The sequence below is a fragment of the Carlito syrichta genome, unplaced genomic scaffold, assembly GCF_000164805.1.
Source record: "Carlito syrichta isolate Samal-C Ts95f unplaced genomic scaffold, Tarsius_syrichta-2.0.1 Scaffold304663, whole genome shotgun sequence".
Classification (NCBI taxonomy): domain Eukaryota; kingdom Metazoa; phylum Chordata; class Mammalia; order Primates; family Tarsiidae; genus Carlito; species Carlito syrichta.
The window spans coordinates 23,602-44,363 of NW_007248759.1; the positions used below are offsets into that span (position 1 = coordinate 23,602).

The 20,762-nt window shown below is 40.5% G+C and overlaps 1 protein-coding gene and 1 pseudogene across 3 annotated transcripts in view; one reads left to right on the forward strand and one right to left on the reverse strand.

Annotated features, from left to right (window-relative positions):
* Positions 1–4,086, forward strand: part of PDK1 (pyruvate dehydrogenase kinase 1) — a 24,175-nt gene extending 20,089 nt beyond the window's left edge. For both annotated transcript variants that reach the window (XM_008060603.2, XM_021713677.1), the window contains 2 exons: positions 742–855; positions 3,803–4,086. In XM_008060603.2, coding sequence (XP_008058794.1) covers positions 742–855; positions 3,803–3,943 — 255 coding nt within the window. In that variant the 3' untranslated portion in view covers positions 3,944–4,086. The remainder of the gene's footprint in view (positions 1–741; positions 856–3,802) is intronic.
* Positions 4,087–7,933: 3,847 nt separating this feature from the next.
* On the reverse strand, positions 7,934–9,184 carry LOC103262931 (annotated as a pseudogene). Its single transcript, XR_504470.2, has one exon. The product of XR_504470.2 is annotated as a peroxiredoxin-6 pseudogene (transcript).
* Between the last annotated feature and the right edge of the window lie 11,578 nt (positions 9,185–20,762).

The window sequence follows — 20,762 nt, forward strand, 5'->3', positions numbered from 1 at the left end:
CTCTCGCCCAGACTGGAGTGCAGTGGCCGCTCCCAGCCACTGCAGCCTCGACTGCTGGGCTCCAGCAATCCTTCCGCCTCAGCCTTCCAAGTAGCTGGAACTACAGGCGCACACTACCACATCTGGCTAATTTTTTTTTATTGTAGAGATGAGGTCTTGCCAAGTTGCACAGGCGGGTCTCGAACCCGTGGGCTCAGGCAGTCCACTCACCTCAGCCTCCCAAAGGCACGGGATTACAGGCTGAGCCACCGAACCCGGCTGTCTTGAAGACTTTTAAGCAGGGAAGTGAGCTGTCAGTGAGAATTAAGAAAGTAGAGCTATTATAGATGTCTCCAGATTCAAAACACAGTTGGAAGTTTATGGTATGAAGTCACGAAATACATCTATTAGGCTGCGACAGGCTTTTGTACTATTGTTCCTGAAAGAGATATGTTTTGGATATTGCCAAAAGCTGTATTGGGATACTGTAGAGCAGGACATTGAGAAAAAGCAACATACTTTTTCCAGAACCCCACAAGTCATTTTATAGAAAGAATGAAGAGTTTTAAATGACCAGAGGGGAGTCAGCGAATGAATTACTCTACTAAGCTTCAACTTAATCATCATTAATACATAAGTATTAACAGATCTGTCGGATGTGGGCTCTGATAGCCCCAGAATACTCAGTGGCATTTATCTTAATTAGAAAAGCATTTCGTTGTATGGCTTTCTCAATGGAGTTTTGTTTTTCTCATCCAACAGGCTGGTTTTGGTTATGGATTGCCCATATCACGTCTTTATGCACAATATTTCCAAGGAGACCTAAAGCTATATTCCTTAGAGGGTTATGGGACAGATGCAGTTATCTACATTAAGGTAATAACTGTAGTCTTCTTGATTTACTGATGATCTTTTTGATGATGAGAAAAGATGCCAATATTTAACTATAATGAAATTCAACTCTACCTCATGCTGTTCAATGTTAAAAATCACACCTCATCAACAAGGGTATCTGCATAATCACCGTTTGTGTACCTAACCCTAAATTGTACCCCACATCTTTAAAATTAAAAATTTAAAAAAAAAAAATCTAAAAATGTGTTTTTTACATGGGATCTTGTTCATTTTGACAGATGGTCCCCTCAACTATGGGAAAAGAAGCATTCTTATCTGTCATGATTAAGACTGTGGTTAATAGGAAAAAAGTTGGGTTAAAGTAGAGAGTTATAAAAAGTCATGTGTCATACAAATTTAATTTTAATATAAAACACATGAATGGACATTGATCTGCCTTTCTTTTGATGTACTGCCAAGGCCTTTTCTTTGTATATGGGTCTGGAGATTGGAATGTTATATTGTCTTTCTTACAGAAGCCATATTAATTTCTTTCAACAAAGAAACAAGCAAGTGCATAATTCTTTTTTTTTTTTTTTTTTGAGTCAGAGTCTTACTCTGTCACCCAGGCTGGAGTACAGTGGCATGCTCACGGCCACCCCAGCGTTGACCTGCTGGGCTCAGGCAATCCTTCCACCTCACAAGTAGCCGGAACTACAGACGCACGCTACCATGCCCGGCTAAATTTTTGATTTATTGTAGAGATGAGGTCTTGCCAAGTTATCCAGGTTGTTCTCAAACCCGTGGACTCAGGCAATCTTTTCACCTCAGCCTCTCTAAGTGTCTAAGTGCTGGGATTACAGGCTTCGGCCACCATGCCCGGCCCATAATCCTTTTTAATTCAATCCTTTACAGATGTCTTCTGAATTGACAGCAAATTTTATGTGACTTTCCTTCATGAGCCTTTCCTAAACATTCCTTTTAGTATTCAAAGAAACATCCTTTTTTGTTCTTTGTTTATGTAATACTTAATTAAATTTTGTCATTATGATGACAGATGTAATGGCATAAACAGACTTGGGACCAAGCACAGGTGTATTTTGGTGAGCATATAGCTTGCCTGGTGGGAGCAGAGGCACTTAGCTTACTGATCTGGAGTGTTCAATGTGGTAAGGGGGATCAGTGTATTTTACAGGGATGGAAGAAGCACTGAGTCCTATCATTCCATTTAGTTGGTTAAGTGGGACTGATGGTGCCGAATTATTTAGTGATATGAGTTTCTTATTTTGGCCACTAGATGGCACCTATTTTATAGGAAGTACTGAAGAATTTATGTTGGAGGCATTTATCTGAAAAAATAGCTGAACTTTTTTCTAGATTGCCATGTCAGTTGTGAGGAACTAAAAAAGGGCAACATCAATGCAATATTTTTATCACCAAATGTAACATTTTGATCTAGCCTAGATCAAGAAATTCTGCACTATTTAAATAAAATATATAGGTAAAAGGTTTTTAGTTCCATTTTAGAAAAAATAGAAGACAAAAAGTCTTACAGAATCATGAAAATCATCAACATAAAAGACCTTACTTAGCATTAACAGAAAGAAATTTCTGGTTCAATATTTCCGACATCTTGGTAAATGCCTATGACCTGAGGTTGAAATTCTATGGAAAAATTCTAACTTGAGGGAGATAACAAGGAATATGGTTTATCTCAGGTTCCATTATTTACAAGAAGCTGAAACAGAAGAGAGAATTAATGGTAATGATTTGTGGGAAACATGAAATCATGCATTATGCAGAGATCATGTGTGCTGTGACTGAAATTGGAGGTAGGAGAAGACACAGGATCAAAGCCAGGGCCAAGAAATGGTCATGCAAAAGCCAAGATGCCTTAGACATAGTTTTTTTTTTTTTTTTTGAGTCAGAGTCTCACTCTTGTCACACAGGCTGGAGTGCAGTGGCACACTCATGGCCACTGTAGCCTCAACCTGCTGGGCTTAGGTGATCCATCTGCCTCAGCCTTCCAAGTAGTTGGAACTACAGACACATGCCACCATGCCCGGCTAGTTTTTGTGATTTATTGTAGAGACACGAGGTCTTAACAAGTTGCCCAAGCTGGTCTCGGACCCCTAGGGTCAGGCAATCTTCTCGCCTCAGCCTCCCAAAGTGTTGGGATTACAGGCTGAGCCACTGTTCCTGGCTTAGACATAATTTGTATTTATTGGTAATAGTATTGTTATGATGAGTTTTATTTTTCAATCTATTTTTATTCTTTTCTTTTTTTTTAGAGACAGATTAGATTGCAGTAGTACAATCATAGCTCACTGCATCCTGCTCAGGCAATCTTCCTGCCTCAGTCTCTGAGTGACTGGGACTAGAAGCACATACCACCATCCCCAGCTAATTTTGAAATTTTATATAGAGACAGGGTCTTGATATGTTACCCAGGCTGGTCTTGAACTCTAGCCTCAAGTGTTCCTCACACCTCAGCCTCCCAAAGTGCTAGAATTATGGGTGTGAGCTACTGTACCTAGCCTGTTGTAATGAGTTTTAAAAGTATAATAGTGATACCAAAAAAAATTAGTATTTCATCTAGTAAATAATTAAAATAGGTTTAATTATATCTGTGTGCATATATGAAGGTACATATGTCAATTTTTAAACTTTTACATCTAACTGACTTTCAGTTTACCATCTTTTGGGCTGGTCTTGTTTTGTGTAAAATTTCAATTCAGAAGCTTCCAGGATGGCTGGGGAATTACTACATGCAACAAACTGAATTAACATGCTCATCAGCCAGTGCCATGGATTTAATAAATAACACATTTCAAAAATATACACTATTTAAAAATGTATTTAGATGGTATTTTGATTAATAAGATACCAATAGAGTATTCATTTGTGGCAACCTTTTTGCCATTGTCTGTTTTCTCAAATAACGAATTCTAAAAAATGTCAGACTTTTAGGTCCTGCTTTTTTTTTCAGGCTCTGTCAACAGACTCAATCGAAAGACTTCCAGTGTATAACCGGGCTGCTTGGAAGCATTACAACACCAACCACGAAGCTGATGACTGGTGCGTTCCCAGCAGAGAGCCCAAAGACATGACCACATTCCGCAGTGCCTAGATACTCTTGGGACAGCTGGAAAATCCAAATGCGATTTTGTTGAATTTGGAAGGGATGGTGTTCAGATCTATATTATACCAAATACCTTGTGTGTCATTTTCACAATTAACTATTTGGGTAGAATAAATGGAAACTGAATTCCATTTGTGCCTGTAAGCCTCCTAAAGGATGATATTGCACCTATTTACACTTATATTTTCACAGTTAATTGAACATATTTTTAAACAACTGTAGTTTTGGTCAACTTTTTAGACTTCAGAAGTCTGGAAGTCTTTGGGTTTCTATAGGAAACTAGGTTTTTGGTGTTTTTTTTTTTTAAGAAAATACTTTTCATTTCTGTCTGCTAGAAACGTTTTCTAAATAATACTTACTAGCTGGTTAGCCATCTTCCTGATATTTGAAGGAATTCTGCCATCCTTTATTTGGTAGTGACAGCTGTAATCAAATGGTCTTCATGTCTACCAGTGAATTATCACAAATAAAACAGAAAACAGTTGTCCTGTAAGCACAGAACCAGAACCTTTCAACATCTGTGTGCATTGTCTTAGCTCTGAAGTTAATTTATCATTTTTAAATTTTATTGTAAAGGAGTGTAACAACTAGTTCTTTATATGGATCTGTGCCAAGATCATGGACAGTCCATTCTCAGCGTGCTTGTGATTAATGCAGGGGGAAATCATTATACTGCCAATAAACTAGCAGCTGTTAAAATAGAGAAGAAATTGAAGGCAAAGCAGTGAGTCCTCAAAACAGAACTAATCGATTATTGCAATTACCTGAGAAGCTTTTGAAAAAAGTAGAGTTTTTCTGGGTCCTACTCCACACATACTGACTCTAGAATCTCTAGGGCTGGAGCCTAGGATTCTCAGTTTTAAAAATGCTTCCCAGGTGAATCTCATGCCCAGCCCAGTTAGGGAACCACCCTTTTAAAGTTAATAGTAATGATGCAACATTTGCTAAAATAACAGAGGGATCTTTAGATTTTGGTTGTCACTTATTTTAAAGGTCAGATTTGTAGATTCTAGGAAAGAGAAACAGAATCTCAGGCCTGGTGCAATTAGAAGCAGAAGGACAAAATGATTACAGTAACCAAAGGGTCAGAGCCATAAATGTGCAAGTCTTGACAATACATATTTTCTAAAAATATTCAGATTTTCTTATCAGTGGAAAGTCAGCTTAGGTTCATCAGAACGATCCTTTGCATTCAAATGGTGATTTGTAGATTACAAATACTCGGATGTATATGACTAACTCTGTTCTTTGAATCAAAGCGATACAACACAAGTAGCTTCATCCTCATTTTCAGAGTGTGACCCAGAGTTGCTCAGAATTGGAGCCAGAGTCTAGGCTGTATCCATCCTCTGAGCATGGCATCCACTGGCAAGCCTGGGAGACTGTGAAGCATAGAGACCCACAGTCTGGAGACTGTGTTGTTAGTCACACCTCGTCTTCTTTTAAGGTGGCAGAGAAGTATATTGAAAATAGATTTTGAAGTGAAAACTTAAAAGTTTTTGCCAACTTAACTGGGGGGAGCTTTATCTGGAAAATACGTTGAGTTGAAACACTTCATTCTTGAAAGAATGATGTAAGAGTAACAATTCTGTGTAAATGTATACATTGGAAAAGGTGTGGAGGGCAGTTAGCTCAGTGCTCTCTCTTGTGAGAGAAGAGGATCCTGGGACTCAGGGGATGTGTCGTTTGCTTAGGACTCCTGGGCTCCTTATCTAATCTGACCAAGTATTGGAAGAACGATATCTTACCTAACCAGTTCCTTAATTATGGATTTTGTCACAAACAATATAATATGTTAATGGGTGATTTCTGTTAGTTCAGGGTATTACAATTTTTTTAGCTTTAAATTACACTTTTTTTGTAATGATGAAATGTTTTAGAATCCTTTGAATCTTGGTATTCTCTTTCTTTCCTAAATGAGACCTTTGTACAACTAACATAAATTTGATGTTTTTACTTAGGAAATATTCTCCCCCTGCCAAGAAAAAATTTTTCCCTCTATTTAAGAGCTAAGAAATGGTATTTTAAAGAAAAAGTGAAGTTATTTTCTTTTAGCTTATTTTTAAGGTGTAACAGCTTTTTACTCTGTTATTGTGGTAATGGACAGAAAATTACATACAAAAATATTCTGAGAGCGCTTTCTCCTAGTTGGTTTTAAATCATTGTGCTACTTGACAGGTTTTTAGATTTTACAGAAGCTATTTTGTCCACCAGCAGTAATGTGACACGATGTAGTTATAAAAATATGTAGAAGGACAAGAAGTGGATACTAAGTGATTTTTATAACCTGGGCAGTTAATGAATGTGGCCATCGTTTTCCAGGAAAGGACAGCAAGAATATTCTGCCCTATACTTAAAATACTGGCTGGCTTTTGATGACTTCATACGTAATAGTGATCACTTTCTTGCACTATGAAGTTTTTACATGAAGATTTTGAAATGGAAGTCTATTATATTATAAACTGTCTTCTGTATGGCAGTAAACTGAAAACGTGGATCAACTCTTATTTTGAAGATAAATTGAGTCAATTTAGGTTTTTAAAACTATAATTATGTCTTTTAAATAGGAAGCCTCTTCTGTCATCAAGGCTCAACATTCTGTAAGCATTCAAAAATTGTAGCCAGGTCACCACTTGAACTAAATTTCATCATCATCAATAGAGGAACTGTTTGGAACTTAGATGTCCAGTGTGTGTGTTCTAATGAGGAGAGCAAGAGGTGGAGTTTATATGGTTTGAGTTATGCTAGATTTTCATTATCCAAACATACCATAGCTGATTGACTTACGGCATAAATGAATATCTGTTGTATGATTTTGAAAGGCTGTAAATAAACTGGAAGTTTGAATAACTTTCCATAGCATAAGTAATTGAAACAAAAGTCTTACTTTAACCAGCACTGCCCTCTATTTGCACCAGTTAAATGTCAGAACTAAATTACAGACAGATTCCTGTCGTATTTCTAATTGATAGGATATAGGCACTGCAACTTCCCTTCATTGTTGAAGCCAGCAAGCTCCATAACACAACTCCAGAGGTAAAGAACGGGAAACAAACTTAGTTTCATGGTCCCGCTGTGATTCTGTGAGTGTCTAATCAGAGAGGAAGTCAAATCAGCCAATTGCTGTTTATGTCTTCCGTTGTGACCCAAGTATGAAGATTCAGCAGATGGGTAATCAGGGTTAAGTAGTTTGTAAACACGCCTTTTGTTGGAGGAACTTTTAATCATATATGATTAACTTCTGGTCCCAATAATTAATTTTCTTACAGTCAGACCTAATGCACTTGAAAAATAATACAATTAGTGTTGCATGAAGGATTTTTTTGCATGTTAAAAAGAACACATTACTAGTTTGCTTAGTTCTAGCATTCACAAACTGTGCCTTCTGCTCTATTTACATGTTTGGAAAGAAGACTTAAGCATATTGTAGTGCCCCCTTTTTCTAGAGTCTTCAGTACTTTAGCAGTTGTTGTTCATCGGAGGTTTTTTTTTTTTCAAGTCGGAGTCTCACTCTGTTGCCCAGACTGGAGTGCAGTGGCTGCTCCCGGCCACCGCAGCCTCGACCTGCTGGGCTCCGGCGATCCTTCCGCCTCAGCTTTCCAAGTAGCCGGAATTACAGGCATGCGCTACATGCCCGGCTGATTTTTTGATTTATTGTACAGATGAGGTCTCGCTGCCCAGGCGGGTCTCAAACCCACGGGCTCAGTCAATTCACTCACCTCAGCCTCCCAAAGACACGGGATTACAGGCTGAGCCACCAAGTCCAGCTCATCGTAGGTTTTTAATAGCAAAAGACAAGATTGCTAGTTTTTGATGCAAAACTCTAGTCTTTTTAGTTGACTTGAAAAAACTTATTTATATTGGAAACAGTGACAGCTACCTTTTTCTTTGTTAAATTAGAGATTCCTGAGCAAAAATATAACAGTTTACCTGGGTAAGGTAAACTTTGATGTGAGGATTATCTTCATTCAGGGGTTCTTTTTTTTTTTTAGTGCCATTTTCATTTAATAAGCCAATAGTAGAGCAATTTAGAGACCTTGGCTATGATGACACCAGTATATTTTTATGGTATTGCTGTAGGAAAACATTGGCATTAGGATATCCTCTGGCTCACAGAACCCACTTCTCAGAGACCCAAGGTTAGGGAGTGTAGCAGAGGTATTTCTTGCCAGATGGGAGCTCTTTGGTGAAGACTCCTTTAGGGAAAAGTTTTTTGGCTTCCTCTTCAGGGATGGTTGGAAGAACCATCACACTATCTCTGTCCTTCCAATCAACTGGGGTGGCAACTCTCTTTTCCGCTGTCAGCTGGAGAGAAATGACTACCCTGAGAATCTCATCAAAGTTCCTGCCAGTGGTAACCCGGTAGAGGATGGACAGCTTCAGTTTCTTATCAGGACCAAAAATAAACAGCACCCGAGCTGTCACAGGCATGCCCTTTTCATCCTTCTTTGCTAGGTCCAGCATGCCAAGCAGGATGGCAAGGTCCCGATCCTTATCATCGATGATGGGAAAAGGTAATTTTTCTGTGGACTCATTACCATTGTAAGCATTGATATCCTTATTCCAGGCAAGATGATCCTCAACACTGTCTATTGAAAGGGCAATCAATTTAACATTCCTCTTGGCAAATTCTGGCACCAGCTTTGCAGCTCTGCCAAGTTCTGTGATGCACACTGGGGTAAAGTCCCGAGGATGGGAGAAGAGGATGCCCCATTAGTCTCCCAGAAAGTCGTGGAAGCGGATGTGGCCGACGGTGGTATCGGCTTTGAAGTTGGGAGCCGTGTCCCCGAGAAGCAGTACCCCGGGCATGACGGCAGCGGCGACAGGACCGAGAAGCTCTCCATTCAGGGGTTCTTTTCCAAGAATCTGGAAGTACACTTCTGCAGTTGTCATAGGTAATATTGTCAGAAATGATGTAGTTTTGATTGAAATGTTACCATCTACTTATTAGTTGAAAATACTGAAAAGTTTTTTTTTGTTGTTGTTTTTAAGGAAACAGTTTATGAGGCTAGGACATTTTAAAATGTCCATGGTGTTGTACTTAGATATCTCTCATTATGAGATTCAAGATGTAGCAGTTATAGTACTGTATGAAAATACTCACCATAGAGTTATACAGTTAGAGCACTGTATGAAAATACAGTATGGTTGAAAAAATTTGTCCAAAAATGTACTCCAGAAATGGAACCCATATGATTATATAACTATGAAATAGAATGAGAGAGGAAAAATATTTCTCTGCATTACAGTATAAAAACATGATTTAATATAAACTGTTTCTTTACTTCTATTTATTCTCAGTATCTCCTCCAATGCCCAGTATATAGTAGGTGCCTATAATTGTATGTTCAGTAAATGCATAATGAATAATTAATTTAATAACATTTCTTGTGCCCATTCTCAAAATGATACCCTAAATATGTGTCGATACTACAGCAAAGCTATGGATAGCAACCAACACAAGAACAGCTAGCAAAAGGATGAAATACAGAAGAAAATGACTGGGTTAGTTAGATTAGGTAAACCGCAGCCACAGAAGTAACTGGCTGGTGGAAGTCCCTTGATGAAGGCTTTATGGGCTGCAGCAGAGGGGACACTTCCAGACTAACTCCTAGCAAGGACTAATCAGGAAAGGAAAAGGCCTGTGTGAACAGTATTTAGATAAAAACAATTTAAAAATATCTAAATAGAGATTTAAAATAATCATAAGAATACCCTTGATGACAATTTTGAAAATATAGAAGGGATTGTTATATTTCTAGAAAACAAGTATTACCAAGATTCATCTAAAATTTTGACAATTTAAATCAACCAGTAACCCACTAAGGAAATGGAATCAGTAATCACAATTCTATCTTACCAAAAGACAAGTTTTAAAAGGTGAATTTTACAAAAACATCAAGAAACAGAATAGAAAAGAGAGGAAGCCACCCAACCGATTTTTAAAAAAGTAAAATCTCCTTTGGGAGGCCAAGGCAAGTGGGTTACCTGAGCCCGAGGGTTTGAGACCAGCACGGGCAACTTGGTGAGACCTCATCTCTACACTAAATTAAAAATTATCTGAGTGTGGTAGCGCGCACTCCCGTAGTTCTAGCTACTTGGAAGGCTGAGGCGGAAGGATCGCCGGGGCACCGCAGGTCGATGCTGGAGTGACCATGAGTGTGCCACTACACTCCAGCCTGGGCAACAAAATGAGACTCCAACTCAAAAAAAAAAAAAAAAAAAAAGTAAAATCTCAAAGTTACACCTGAACAAGGACAGATCCATCTTGTTTTATGAACATATGACAGGAGACCCAAAACCCGGAATTATCTTTTTGGAGGACAGGCCCCTTGTAGTACAGGCTTCTCCTGCTTGGTATGTGTTCTAGGAACCCATGGGCATCAGTGTATCAGCCAGCATTATTGTGAGAGGCTGCGTTTGACTTCAGTGAATTTTATTTGGAGATCAGTGCATTTGCCCATTTCATGATGGGTGATTTACAAGCACACCTGCCCACTCCGTGCTGAGTGTGTTCAGCAGTTTTTGACCAAAAATAGCATCACCCCGGTACCCTACCCTCCCTATTCAGGCAGTTTCCTCCCGAGCAACTTTTCTTTGCTTCCTTAAAGAAAAGTCCCAAAAGAGAAACATTTTATTGATGTGAAAAAAGTTAAATAGCAGAAGCACTAAAGGCATCAAAATTGATGAGTTCGAAAACTGTTGTTAGCAGTGGAAAAAGCATCTCAATGGGTGTATTGCATCAAATGAAAAGTACTCTGAAGGTGACCGAAGTTTAAACATGTAAGAATAAATACACAATTTTCTATAAATAAATTTGGCTTTCTGGGTCCCTCCTCTTAGATGGGAAAATTGCCAATAAAATATTGCCATATTGAATGTAAAAGTTTATAAAAAATAATGCATCATGAGCCTAGGAGGATTTTCCTAGGAAAACAAGGATTTTTTTTTTTTTGAGTTGGAGTTCACTCTCTTACCCAGGTTGGAGTGCAGTGGCACGTTATGGCTGCCGCAGCCGCAGCCGCAGCCTCAGCCTTCCAAGTAGCAGGAACTACAGGCATATGCCACCACATCCGACTAATTTTTTTGATTATTTTAGAGGCCAGGTCTCTCCAAGTTGTCCATGTGGTCTCAAACCCCTGGACTGAGGCAGTCCTTTCACCTCTGCCTCCTGAGGTTCTGGGATTACGGCATGAGCCACTGTGATTGACCGGATGTTTTAATATCTAAAAATCTATGTAATTTATGTCAGTACAGGTTAAAGGGCAAAAATCATATGATCATGTCAACAGAGCTAGAAAATTTGATATTATTTTGGATACAGTTTTTTTGTACTTAAAAGTGATTAGCTCAAATATAGACCGTTATTGGATGTTGCAATAAACCTTGAATGGTGGCAGATTTAAAACAAATTTACTAGGATTGTCTTTTGACTTGCCCATGTCTGCTCTGCCATGGAAAATTTGATTAGTACTGTGTCCAGTGTGTCACCATTTGCCAGGTGTTATAAATATTCTGGGTAAAAATTGCTGGTCTAACCAATCCTCCTGCTAATTCCAACTTAATACTTTGAATCATGGAAAAAAGGAACACCTGATTTCTTTATGTTTGAGTACACAAGACTTATAAAAGGGCCTAGTGTTTTTGACAAGCACATTTATTTGATAAAGTGTTGCCTTTCTTGCTCTGGAGTGGCAAAACTTCCTTTGCAGAAAAGATCTTGTTCATCTCAAAATAAACTCTCAGTGGCTGGGCGCAGTGGCTCATGTCTGTAATCCCAGCACTTTGGGAGGCGGAGGCGAGAGGATTTGCCTGGACCCAGGGTTTCAAGACCAGCCTGGGCAACTTGGCAGGACCTTGTCTCTACACTAAATAAGAAACTTAGTCGGACGTGGTGGCATGCGCCTGTAGTTCCAGCTACTTGGAAGGCGGAAGTGGAAAGATCGCCTGAGCCCAGCAGGTTGAGGCTATAGTAGCCATGAGCGTGCCACTATACTCCAGCCTGGGTGACAGAGTGAGACCAACTCAAAAGGACAAAAACCAAAAACCAGCTCTCAGTAACCAACACACGCAATGAATAGGAACAACTACCAATTAGGAAGCGTCAAGTGGTGACTCATTTTCTGTGGTGCACAGCTGACTTTGATTGTTCCTCTTGGGTCAGGGGATAGCTTTACAAAGACTTATTTAACCAGTGGGAAAGTAAGGTTAAATTTTTGTAAGCAGCACTTTTCAAATTTTATGTGCATACAAGTCACCTGGGAATCTTGAGAAAATGCAGATTCTGGTTCATCAGGTCTGGAGTGTGACCTGAAATTCTGCATTTCTAACAAGTTCCCTGGTAATATTAATGCTGCTGACCCGTGAACCATACTTTGGGTAGCAAGGGTCTGAGGGTTGTGAGGTAAACTGCTATCAGCAGCTCAAGGGACCAACTGGGCATGTGAGAATAGTTGCAGTGTGTGTGAAGAGCCAAATCTGAAAAAGGATAGGAAAGATCCATTCCTGATATCTAGGGTACTTGGTGGGTATGCCCATGACCTTGAGATCCAAATCCCATTAGTTAACTCATCTTTGTGAAATCTGAGTTTTAAGGATCTTAGGCAGTGGAACATGTAACTATGGAAGTTCTGACAAGTGGCTAAGGCAAGGAGGTGATAGCCATGTGTAATGCTTATTTCTGTACCATTTCAGGGAAGGGTCTGGGAAGATGCCAGGAAACTTTGGTGCGTAATGAGAGCTTCACTAACCTTACTGTCTGCTCCAGGAAACAAGCAGAGTCTTATGGCAGTGGGAAGCATGGACCCAAGACTGAAAGCTCTGGCACTTAGAGCAGTGGTAGGTAGAAAGGACTTAGGATAGCCCCTTACAGCAAGGCTTAAGTGATTTTCTCTGGTGAATGTTGACATGGATACCAATTGACTTTGATGTGACCTGCCTGGATCTAGTCTTGGAAAGTAGACCCACATCAACATTCACTTTACGAGACTGGGTAAATAGAGACCTCTTATACCTGTGAGAGGAAGCCTCAACACATTTCGTTATTAATGTTTTGCAATAATCTAGCAGGTAACTGTAGTAATTTGCCATAATCTAATACATGAATGTATTGTATGGGAGACTACTGAGGGTATAGTAAAGGAGAGTCTGTTTATAATTTGGTGAAGCGGATGCCCCGTCACTATTAATGGACAAAGAGAGTAACATTTATATCTAGAAAAATTTTGCTGAAGTTTTGTGGTGGGTGATGTGTTAACTCTCTAGACCAATTTGAAGATTTATTTTTATTTAATTTTTGAGTCAGAGTCTCTCTGTCATCTAGGCTGGAGTGCAGTATCAAGCTCATGGCCACCATAGCCTTGACCTGCTGGGCTCAGGTAATCCTTCTGCCTCAGCCTGCCAAGTAACTGGAACTATAGGTATGTGCCATCATTACCAGCTAATTTGAATTATAGCAGGGATGAGGTCTCCAAGTTGCCCAGGCTGGTCTCGAACCCTGGGCTCAGGCAGTCTTCTTGCCTCTGCCTCTGAAAGTGTTGGGATTACAGGCATAAGCCACTGTGCACAGCCCAATTTGAGGAAAATTTATATCTTAATTTTGAGCCTTTTCACTAATGAACATAGTGAATATCTGCATTTATGTTGCCTTTGATTCTTTTCATTAGTGTTTTATTTTCAGATTATAAATCCTGCACATATTTTATTACACTTACACCTAAGTATTTCAGTTTTTGAAGCTATTATGAATGCCCTTTTTTTTTTAAGTTGGCGTGTCACCCTGTCGCCCAGGCTGGAGAGCAGTGGCGCACTCATGGCCACTGCAGCCTCAACCTACTAGGCTCAGGCAATCCTTCCACCTCAGCCTTCCATGTAGCCGGAACTACAGGCACATGCTACCAACCTTGGCTAATTTTTTTGATTTATTGTGACAACGAGGTCTCGTTGAGTTGCCCAGGCTGGTCTCAAACCCCTGGGCTCAGGCAATTCTCTCCCCTCTTCTTCCCAAGGTGCTGGGATTACAGGCTTGAGCCACCATGCCCGGCCTATAAATGTTCTTTTAAAAAACGTTTTGGAGCCGGGCTTGGTGGCTCAGCCTGTAATCCCGTGCCTTGGGAGCCTGAGGTGAGTGGATTGCCTGAGCCCGCGGGTTCGAGACCCACTTGGGCAACTTGGTGAGACCTCATCTCTACAATAAACCTAAAAATTAGCCAGTTGTGGTAGCGCGCGCCTGTAGTTCCAGCTACTTGGAAGGCTGAGGCGGAAGAGTTGCAGGTCGAGGCTGCAGTGGCCGGGAGCAGCCACTGCACTCCAGTCTGGGCGACGGGAGTGAGACTCCAACTCAAACAAACAAACAAAAAATGTTTTGGGCTGGGTTTGGTGGCTCTGCCTGTAATCCCAGCACTTTGGATGGCCGAGAAGAAGATTGCCTGAGGCTGCGGGTTCGAGTCACACCCGGGCAACTTGGTGAGATCCCGTCTCTACAATAAATCAAAAAATTAGCTGGGCATGGTAGTGCGCACCTGTAGTTCCAGCTACTTGGAAGGCTGAGGCAGAAGGATCGCAGGAGCCCAGCAGGTTGAGGCTGTGGTGGCCATGAGCATGCCACTGCCCTCCAGCCTGGGTGACAGAGTGAGACTCCAACTCAAAAAAATAAAAATAAAACGTTTTGGAACCCAGCAGATCGATGCTGGGGTGGCCATGAGCATGCCACTGCACTCCAGCCTGGACAACGGTGTGAGAGACTCCAACTCAAAAAAAAAGTTTGCTTTCCAATGTCCTTGCTATACCTTTCACTCTGAATTTCCACTATAGCCCCCTCGGAACAAATCATGGCTTCTGGAGTTTTGCTGAGGACTAGAGATAGCCAAATAAATTAGTTCCACCTATATTCACTTGATTTTGATGTGGTCTTCATAATGGAGTAAATGGCAGCACATTCAATCCAGCATCATGTTACCATGAACTTGACCTTGCCCTCCTGTCTAGCCCTCTCTATACATGAGGGGAACCCCCCCAAAAAATCTGGAATTTACTTTTTAAAAATTGTGTATTCTTATCTGTTTAAACTTCAATCACCTTCAAAATACTCTCTGATGAAGTACACCTGTAGAGATGCTTTTTCCACTGCTCAAAATAGTTTTTGAACTTGTCAATTTTGATGCCTTTTAGTGCTTTGGCTGTTTCTTGTTTCGCCTCTTCCACACTGGCAAAACATTTCCGTTTGAAGATTTTTTTTACCTGAGGAAACAAAGTCTCTTGGCAAGATTGGGTGAATAGGGAAGGTGAGGCACGGAGGTCATGCCATTTTTGGTAAAAAAAAACAAAACAAAACAAAAAAACTGCTGAAAGCTCAGCACAGTATGGGCATGTGTGTTGTCATGGTGGAAGAACCAGTCACCTGTTTACCACAACTCAGAAGGTCTCTTCTGCAAATCGTGATGCAACCTTCTCAAAACTTCAAGATAAAGATTTTGGTTGACCATTTGATTCAGAGGAACAAATTCTGAGTTTACTACAAGGGGCCCACCCTCCAAAAGATAATTCCAGTTTTTTGGAGGTTCCCCCCCATAGATTACTAGTAGTTTCTCTTCACTTGGGAAGGTCAGTGGTGTAATTGCACTGTCCCATTCCAGCAGAAATTTGTTTAGAAATTCCAAGCAGAATTTAATTGTCTTACGCCACAGCATGGTGTTCTATTTTTGAGATTATATTGGAGCTTGATATTGGTAATGTCCTTATCCAAGATGTTCTTGTCATCAAGGGCATTGATCTCTGATGCTCTTATTTCATTCATCTTTCAAATGACAGACCAGAGATGGCTTATTAAGGAAGTATAAAGCTCAAGATCTGAGCCCCATAGTTACATTTGTAGATGTCATGCTTAACATTCTTAAGGCTCTCAGAAAAAGTTTCCCTCTATAGACTCCCCTCTTTAAGGAGGCGGCACAGGGTTGGTTGGCCCATTAGTTACTGGCACCTCTGTATTACTCTCCCTGGCATCCATTTGGGTCTCCAGCCCATCCATTTGGCATGTCTATCAATAAGTGATGATCCAATCAATAGGAGGCACAAGAGATAGATCCAAATACCATCTTGCCTCCTTCCGTTCTACCTTGAACAGTCAAGGATACTGGAGGCCTCTGGGTAAGACACGTGTCCATTCAGGAGTCTCTACAACTTAAACATGTACACATGGAGCTAACTAGATTGTCCAGATTTGGTCTATTCTGTAAATCTTGAATCAGTACACTGATCTCACAGATTTTCACATTTTGGACCCATTAGAACTAATATTAATTGTTATAAAATGAACTCACCTAATTTGCTACTCTGTGACCAATACAGGAGCAAGATCTGTGGAAAGACATTTATCACCTATTTGAAAAGGTTGGCATGTTGATATTTACTAAACTCCACCCCCCATCCAAGATCCTGGTACCGTGGAACCCCAAAAGTTAGGTTCAAGTATCTGATATGCAGAGAGTCAAACGCTGACACATCAGCACTTAGAAGCAGAAAAGGGTTTATTTTATTGGCCAGAGCTTGAGGACAGGAGAAGCAGACTCTCAAATGAGACCTGCCTTTGAATATAACTGGGGTCTTTCATGAGTAATGTAGGTATGCGGGAGGTGAGATCACCAGTGATCAAAGCTGTTTGCATCCCTCAGCCAATCCAGCTTCTGGATACCATCGAGACAGTCTGCCTGTTTTGGTTTTTAAAAGAAAAGTTTATTAATCTCATGAGCAATTCCCGGGGATTAGACTATGAAGATAATTAATTATTAGTGACTACCCTTGACCAAAGTCATCACATACAAGCAGTCACGCATGGAGGAAGAAAAGAACAAAGAGAAAGGAAATTAACATCTTATGATTTTTCCAATATAGACTCAGTTACACTGGTAGATGCCATAATTTCTGCAGTTTAGTCACTGCTCTTCCCAAACTCTGTGAACCAGATTTTATAGGTACTTTGTGTGACATAGAACTCTGTACTATTTTAGTTATAAAACCATTTAATTTTGTGGATAACTCCAGGGGTGGCATCACGAAGGTCCCCTCTTGAATAGCATAGTCCTGTGGCTAAATAGGTCAATGGTTAATCATGCTTCATGAGAATATTATTGATGCCTAGGAAAAGGCCAATTTAACAATGGATGACTGCCCTAGTTCTGAAGATCTGGGAAATACTGATTAGAGCATAATGACCCCAAGTAGGAATTGGGTGTTTTTGCAAAACCAAGCTTTTGCCTGCATCATCTGAAAGGTAAAATGTGCCAAGATCTCCTCTCTCTTAGAACTTAATCAAACTCTCAGTATTCATAGATGGCTAGGAGGGTGTAATAAACGCCTATCATTTTTGTGGAAGCCCACAATCTTTTCAATGGCCTTCCTAGGTTTTAGTGATTATGAGCCTTGCTTCCTGAAGTCGTCTTTGCTGCTAAGATGCAGACAGTGACCTGGTTGGCAATTAGAAACATCTGCACTAAGCAACATGAAGAACAAGTTCTGTGCAGATTCCCATGTGCTGGCATGAGAATGTTTTTTTAATATATATTCCCATGTTTTGGCATATATATTTGGTTTTCCAAGGACATCATGTTTGCAAGGTCAAGTTCCTGATAACAGACATGGCACTGGTGCTGATGCTCGTGGCTGCAGTAAAGTCAAGTTTCTAGATTTTAGTGCTCTATGGTAGCCAAGAGGATAGTGGTAGTTTCTTTTTTCTTTCCTTTTTTAAAATACTTTTTTATTGAAGTGAAATTCATATGACCTAAAACAAAACCATTTAAAAGTGTAATTCAGTGACCTTTCAGTACATCTCCAGTGTTGTACAACTACCACCTCTATCTAGTTCCTAAAACATTTTTTATGACCTTAAAAGAAACCCCTATACTCATTAAGCAGTGATAGCTTTTTTTTTTTTTAAAGTCATGTCAGTTTTGTAGCATGGTTTGAGACCTTATTCCTAGGGTCTTTTTCCACAGTGGTATAATTATGTAAGGGTGGAAATATAAAAGAGTAAGCCTACAGAAATAGGTTGTGCCCAAATTAGCTCTCAGGCATATTGTCTTCAAAGGAATGTTTTAAACCAGCCAGAGACTAACATCAACATGCTTACATTTTGAGTTCAAAATTAAAAATCCAAAGTAGCAGGCCAGGTGAAATGACTTGTGCCTGTAATCCCAGCTACTTGGGAGGCTCAAGCAGGAGGATCACTTGAGACTGGCGTGGACAACATAACAAAACCCCATCTTTAAAGAAAACTTTAAAGATGGCGACAGGGCAACCTGGTCTATGAAACCCTCTGCAAAGGAGAACACAGAGGGTCTCTGGCTCTCTCCCCGGGGGCTGCAGACCCAACATCGGCAGCCTGCTCTTCACACAGAGCTCGGCCATCGCCACACAGCAGCTGCTGGCACCGCTGCGGCCTCCGTGGTGGCCATAGCACATCGTGCCATCCGTGCCTGAGGTGATCCACGACTTCAGTCCTTGAAGCCCCTGCAGGCAAGATCTGCTGGGATTGCTGCCACCTCTGCTGCCACTGTGACGTCCTGCCGGCTGTGGGTCTCCTCCCGTGTGCCCTGAGGCAGGTTCCCATCTCCGGCCTCTGCCCAACTCCTGTCCGGCTCCACCCCGTCTGGGGTGAGCAGCTGAGATAGCACCACCTGCTGGCGATTCAAGGTAACAACACCGAAACGGGAGAAACAAGCTTGAAAAACAGACACAGGCCAGATTTGAGTGGTGAATGGAGGGTGATCTGAACTGTCCTTCACAGCAGGCCAGGGGCAACTGACCCTAACTGCAAACTAACTTACCAGCTTGAAAAGAAAGCTAGAACTCAGAACTAAAAGGACATTGGACTTAAACGAAAAGTCTCACAGTGTGCTAGATTGGTTCTGTTAGTTTAATGACTTAATTCTATTCCTACTGTTTTGTTCCTTTTTTTTCTTTTCCTCTTCCATTTCTTCTCTTTTCTCCTCTCTGTAAACCATATCTTTGTTTAGAGGAACAGCACACCAATAAGGTGGTTGGTTAGCTTGTGTGTTAGCATCATTGTATGTTTTATTTTTTTGTATGGGAGTTGGTTAGTCTGTAGCTGTGGTCTGTTGTTTTTATCTGTTTCAGTATAGGTCTCTCTCCATTTGTTGGTACACTCATCTGTTTCCCCCCTTACTCCTCTCTCTCTCCACCCCCCTCTTCCCCCCACTGTCCGCTCCATTCTCTTCCCTCTGCTAGCCACATTTTATTTCTGGGAGTAAACCTACAGCCCCACTGCGCAGACAGATTCCAAGGCAGTGGGAAGTGGGTTTCAGATTATCCATACACCTCTCGGCAAATACCAGAACCTGCAGATAGATTTTGAATCACAGCTCCCTCCTTAAGTAAATCTCAAAACTGCAGAAAGGACCACCCCCAACCTATAGTGCAACTCCAGAATTGAACAAAGTAAGAGGACATACATAAAGAATAGGAGATTGAACAAACAGAAGTAAAACCAATCCCTCTACCCCTGAATAGCAGAATTAAAGAAGACGGTGACACAGACGGAAGGAAAAAGTAGGGAGGGGGAAAAAAGCGCACAAATGAAGAAAATCCAAAAGAAGAATATAGGTCTCACACAGACCCCTGGGAGATCAGACTGAGAAAACAGATTCCGGAACACAAACAATGAAGAGCCCCCAGAATGACTGGTCACATGCAACAAACCGAGAAATCAAGGCATTAATAGAGAGGATTAAAAAAATTGAGGAGAGACAAGAGGAAAATAGGAAGGAGCTGATGTCAAGAAATAACAACAGTAAAGAATACTGTGATGGAAATAAATAACAAACTAATAAGCATGGAAAGCAGAATTAGCCAAGTAGAAGAAGGAATCTCAGAGCTCGGAGACCAAAACACAGAACTAACCCAAACTGTCAAAAGCATAGAAAAGAAGCTCAAAAAGACAGGACAAAACCTTCAAGAGATGAATGATCACTTCAAGAGACTGAACCTAAGAGTAATTGTCCTTCCTGAGGCAGAGAAAGAAACACACTGGAACAAACATTTCATGAAATCATTCAAGAAAACTTCCCTCATCTCATCAAGGATGAAAAAATTCAAACATAAGAGATTCAGAGAACCCCTGCAAGACAACAAATGAGAAGACCAACTCCCAGACATATAATAATTTGCCTAAACAAAGTAGGTATTAAAGAAAAAATCCTAAAGGCTGTAAGAGAAAAAGGTCAGACTACGTACCAGGGAAAGCCAATTAGAGTAGCAGCAGATTTATTTACAGAAACCCTCTAGGAGAGCTTGAAGCCCTATCTTCAAAGTTCTAAAAGATAAACAGTTTCAACCGAGAATAACCTACCCAGCCAAGCTAAGCTTCATCGGTGAGGGAGAATTGAAATCTTTCCCAGATATCCAATCCCTAAGAACCTACGCTGACACAAGACCACCTCTACAAGAAACACTTAAGAAAGTATTGAACACAGAAGAAAAGGAAAAAAGAACAACAATGTTCTTCACAAGAGTACAGGTAAAAGATTAAAAACACACATGATCCAACTCTAAAAACAAAAGAAGACAACACACAAACAGGAAGAACAACAACTCTGTAAGAACATTATGATAGGGATCAACTCTCACATTTCAATAATTAGTTTGAATGTGAACAGACTAAATGCACCACTGAAAAGACATAGAATGGCAAAATGGCTAAAATATCACCAGGCAACAGTCTATTGCCTTCAAGAGACTCACCTCACTAGAGAGGACACTCACAGACTCAAAGTAAAAGGATGGGAAACAAATTTTC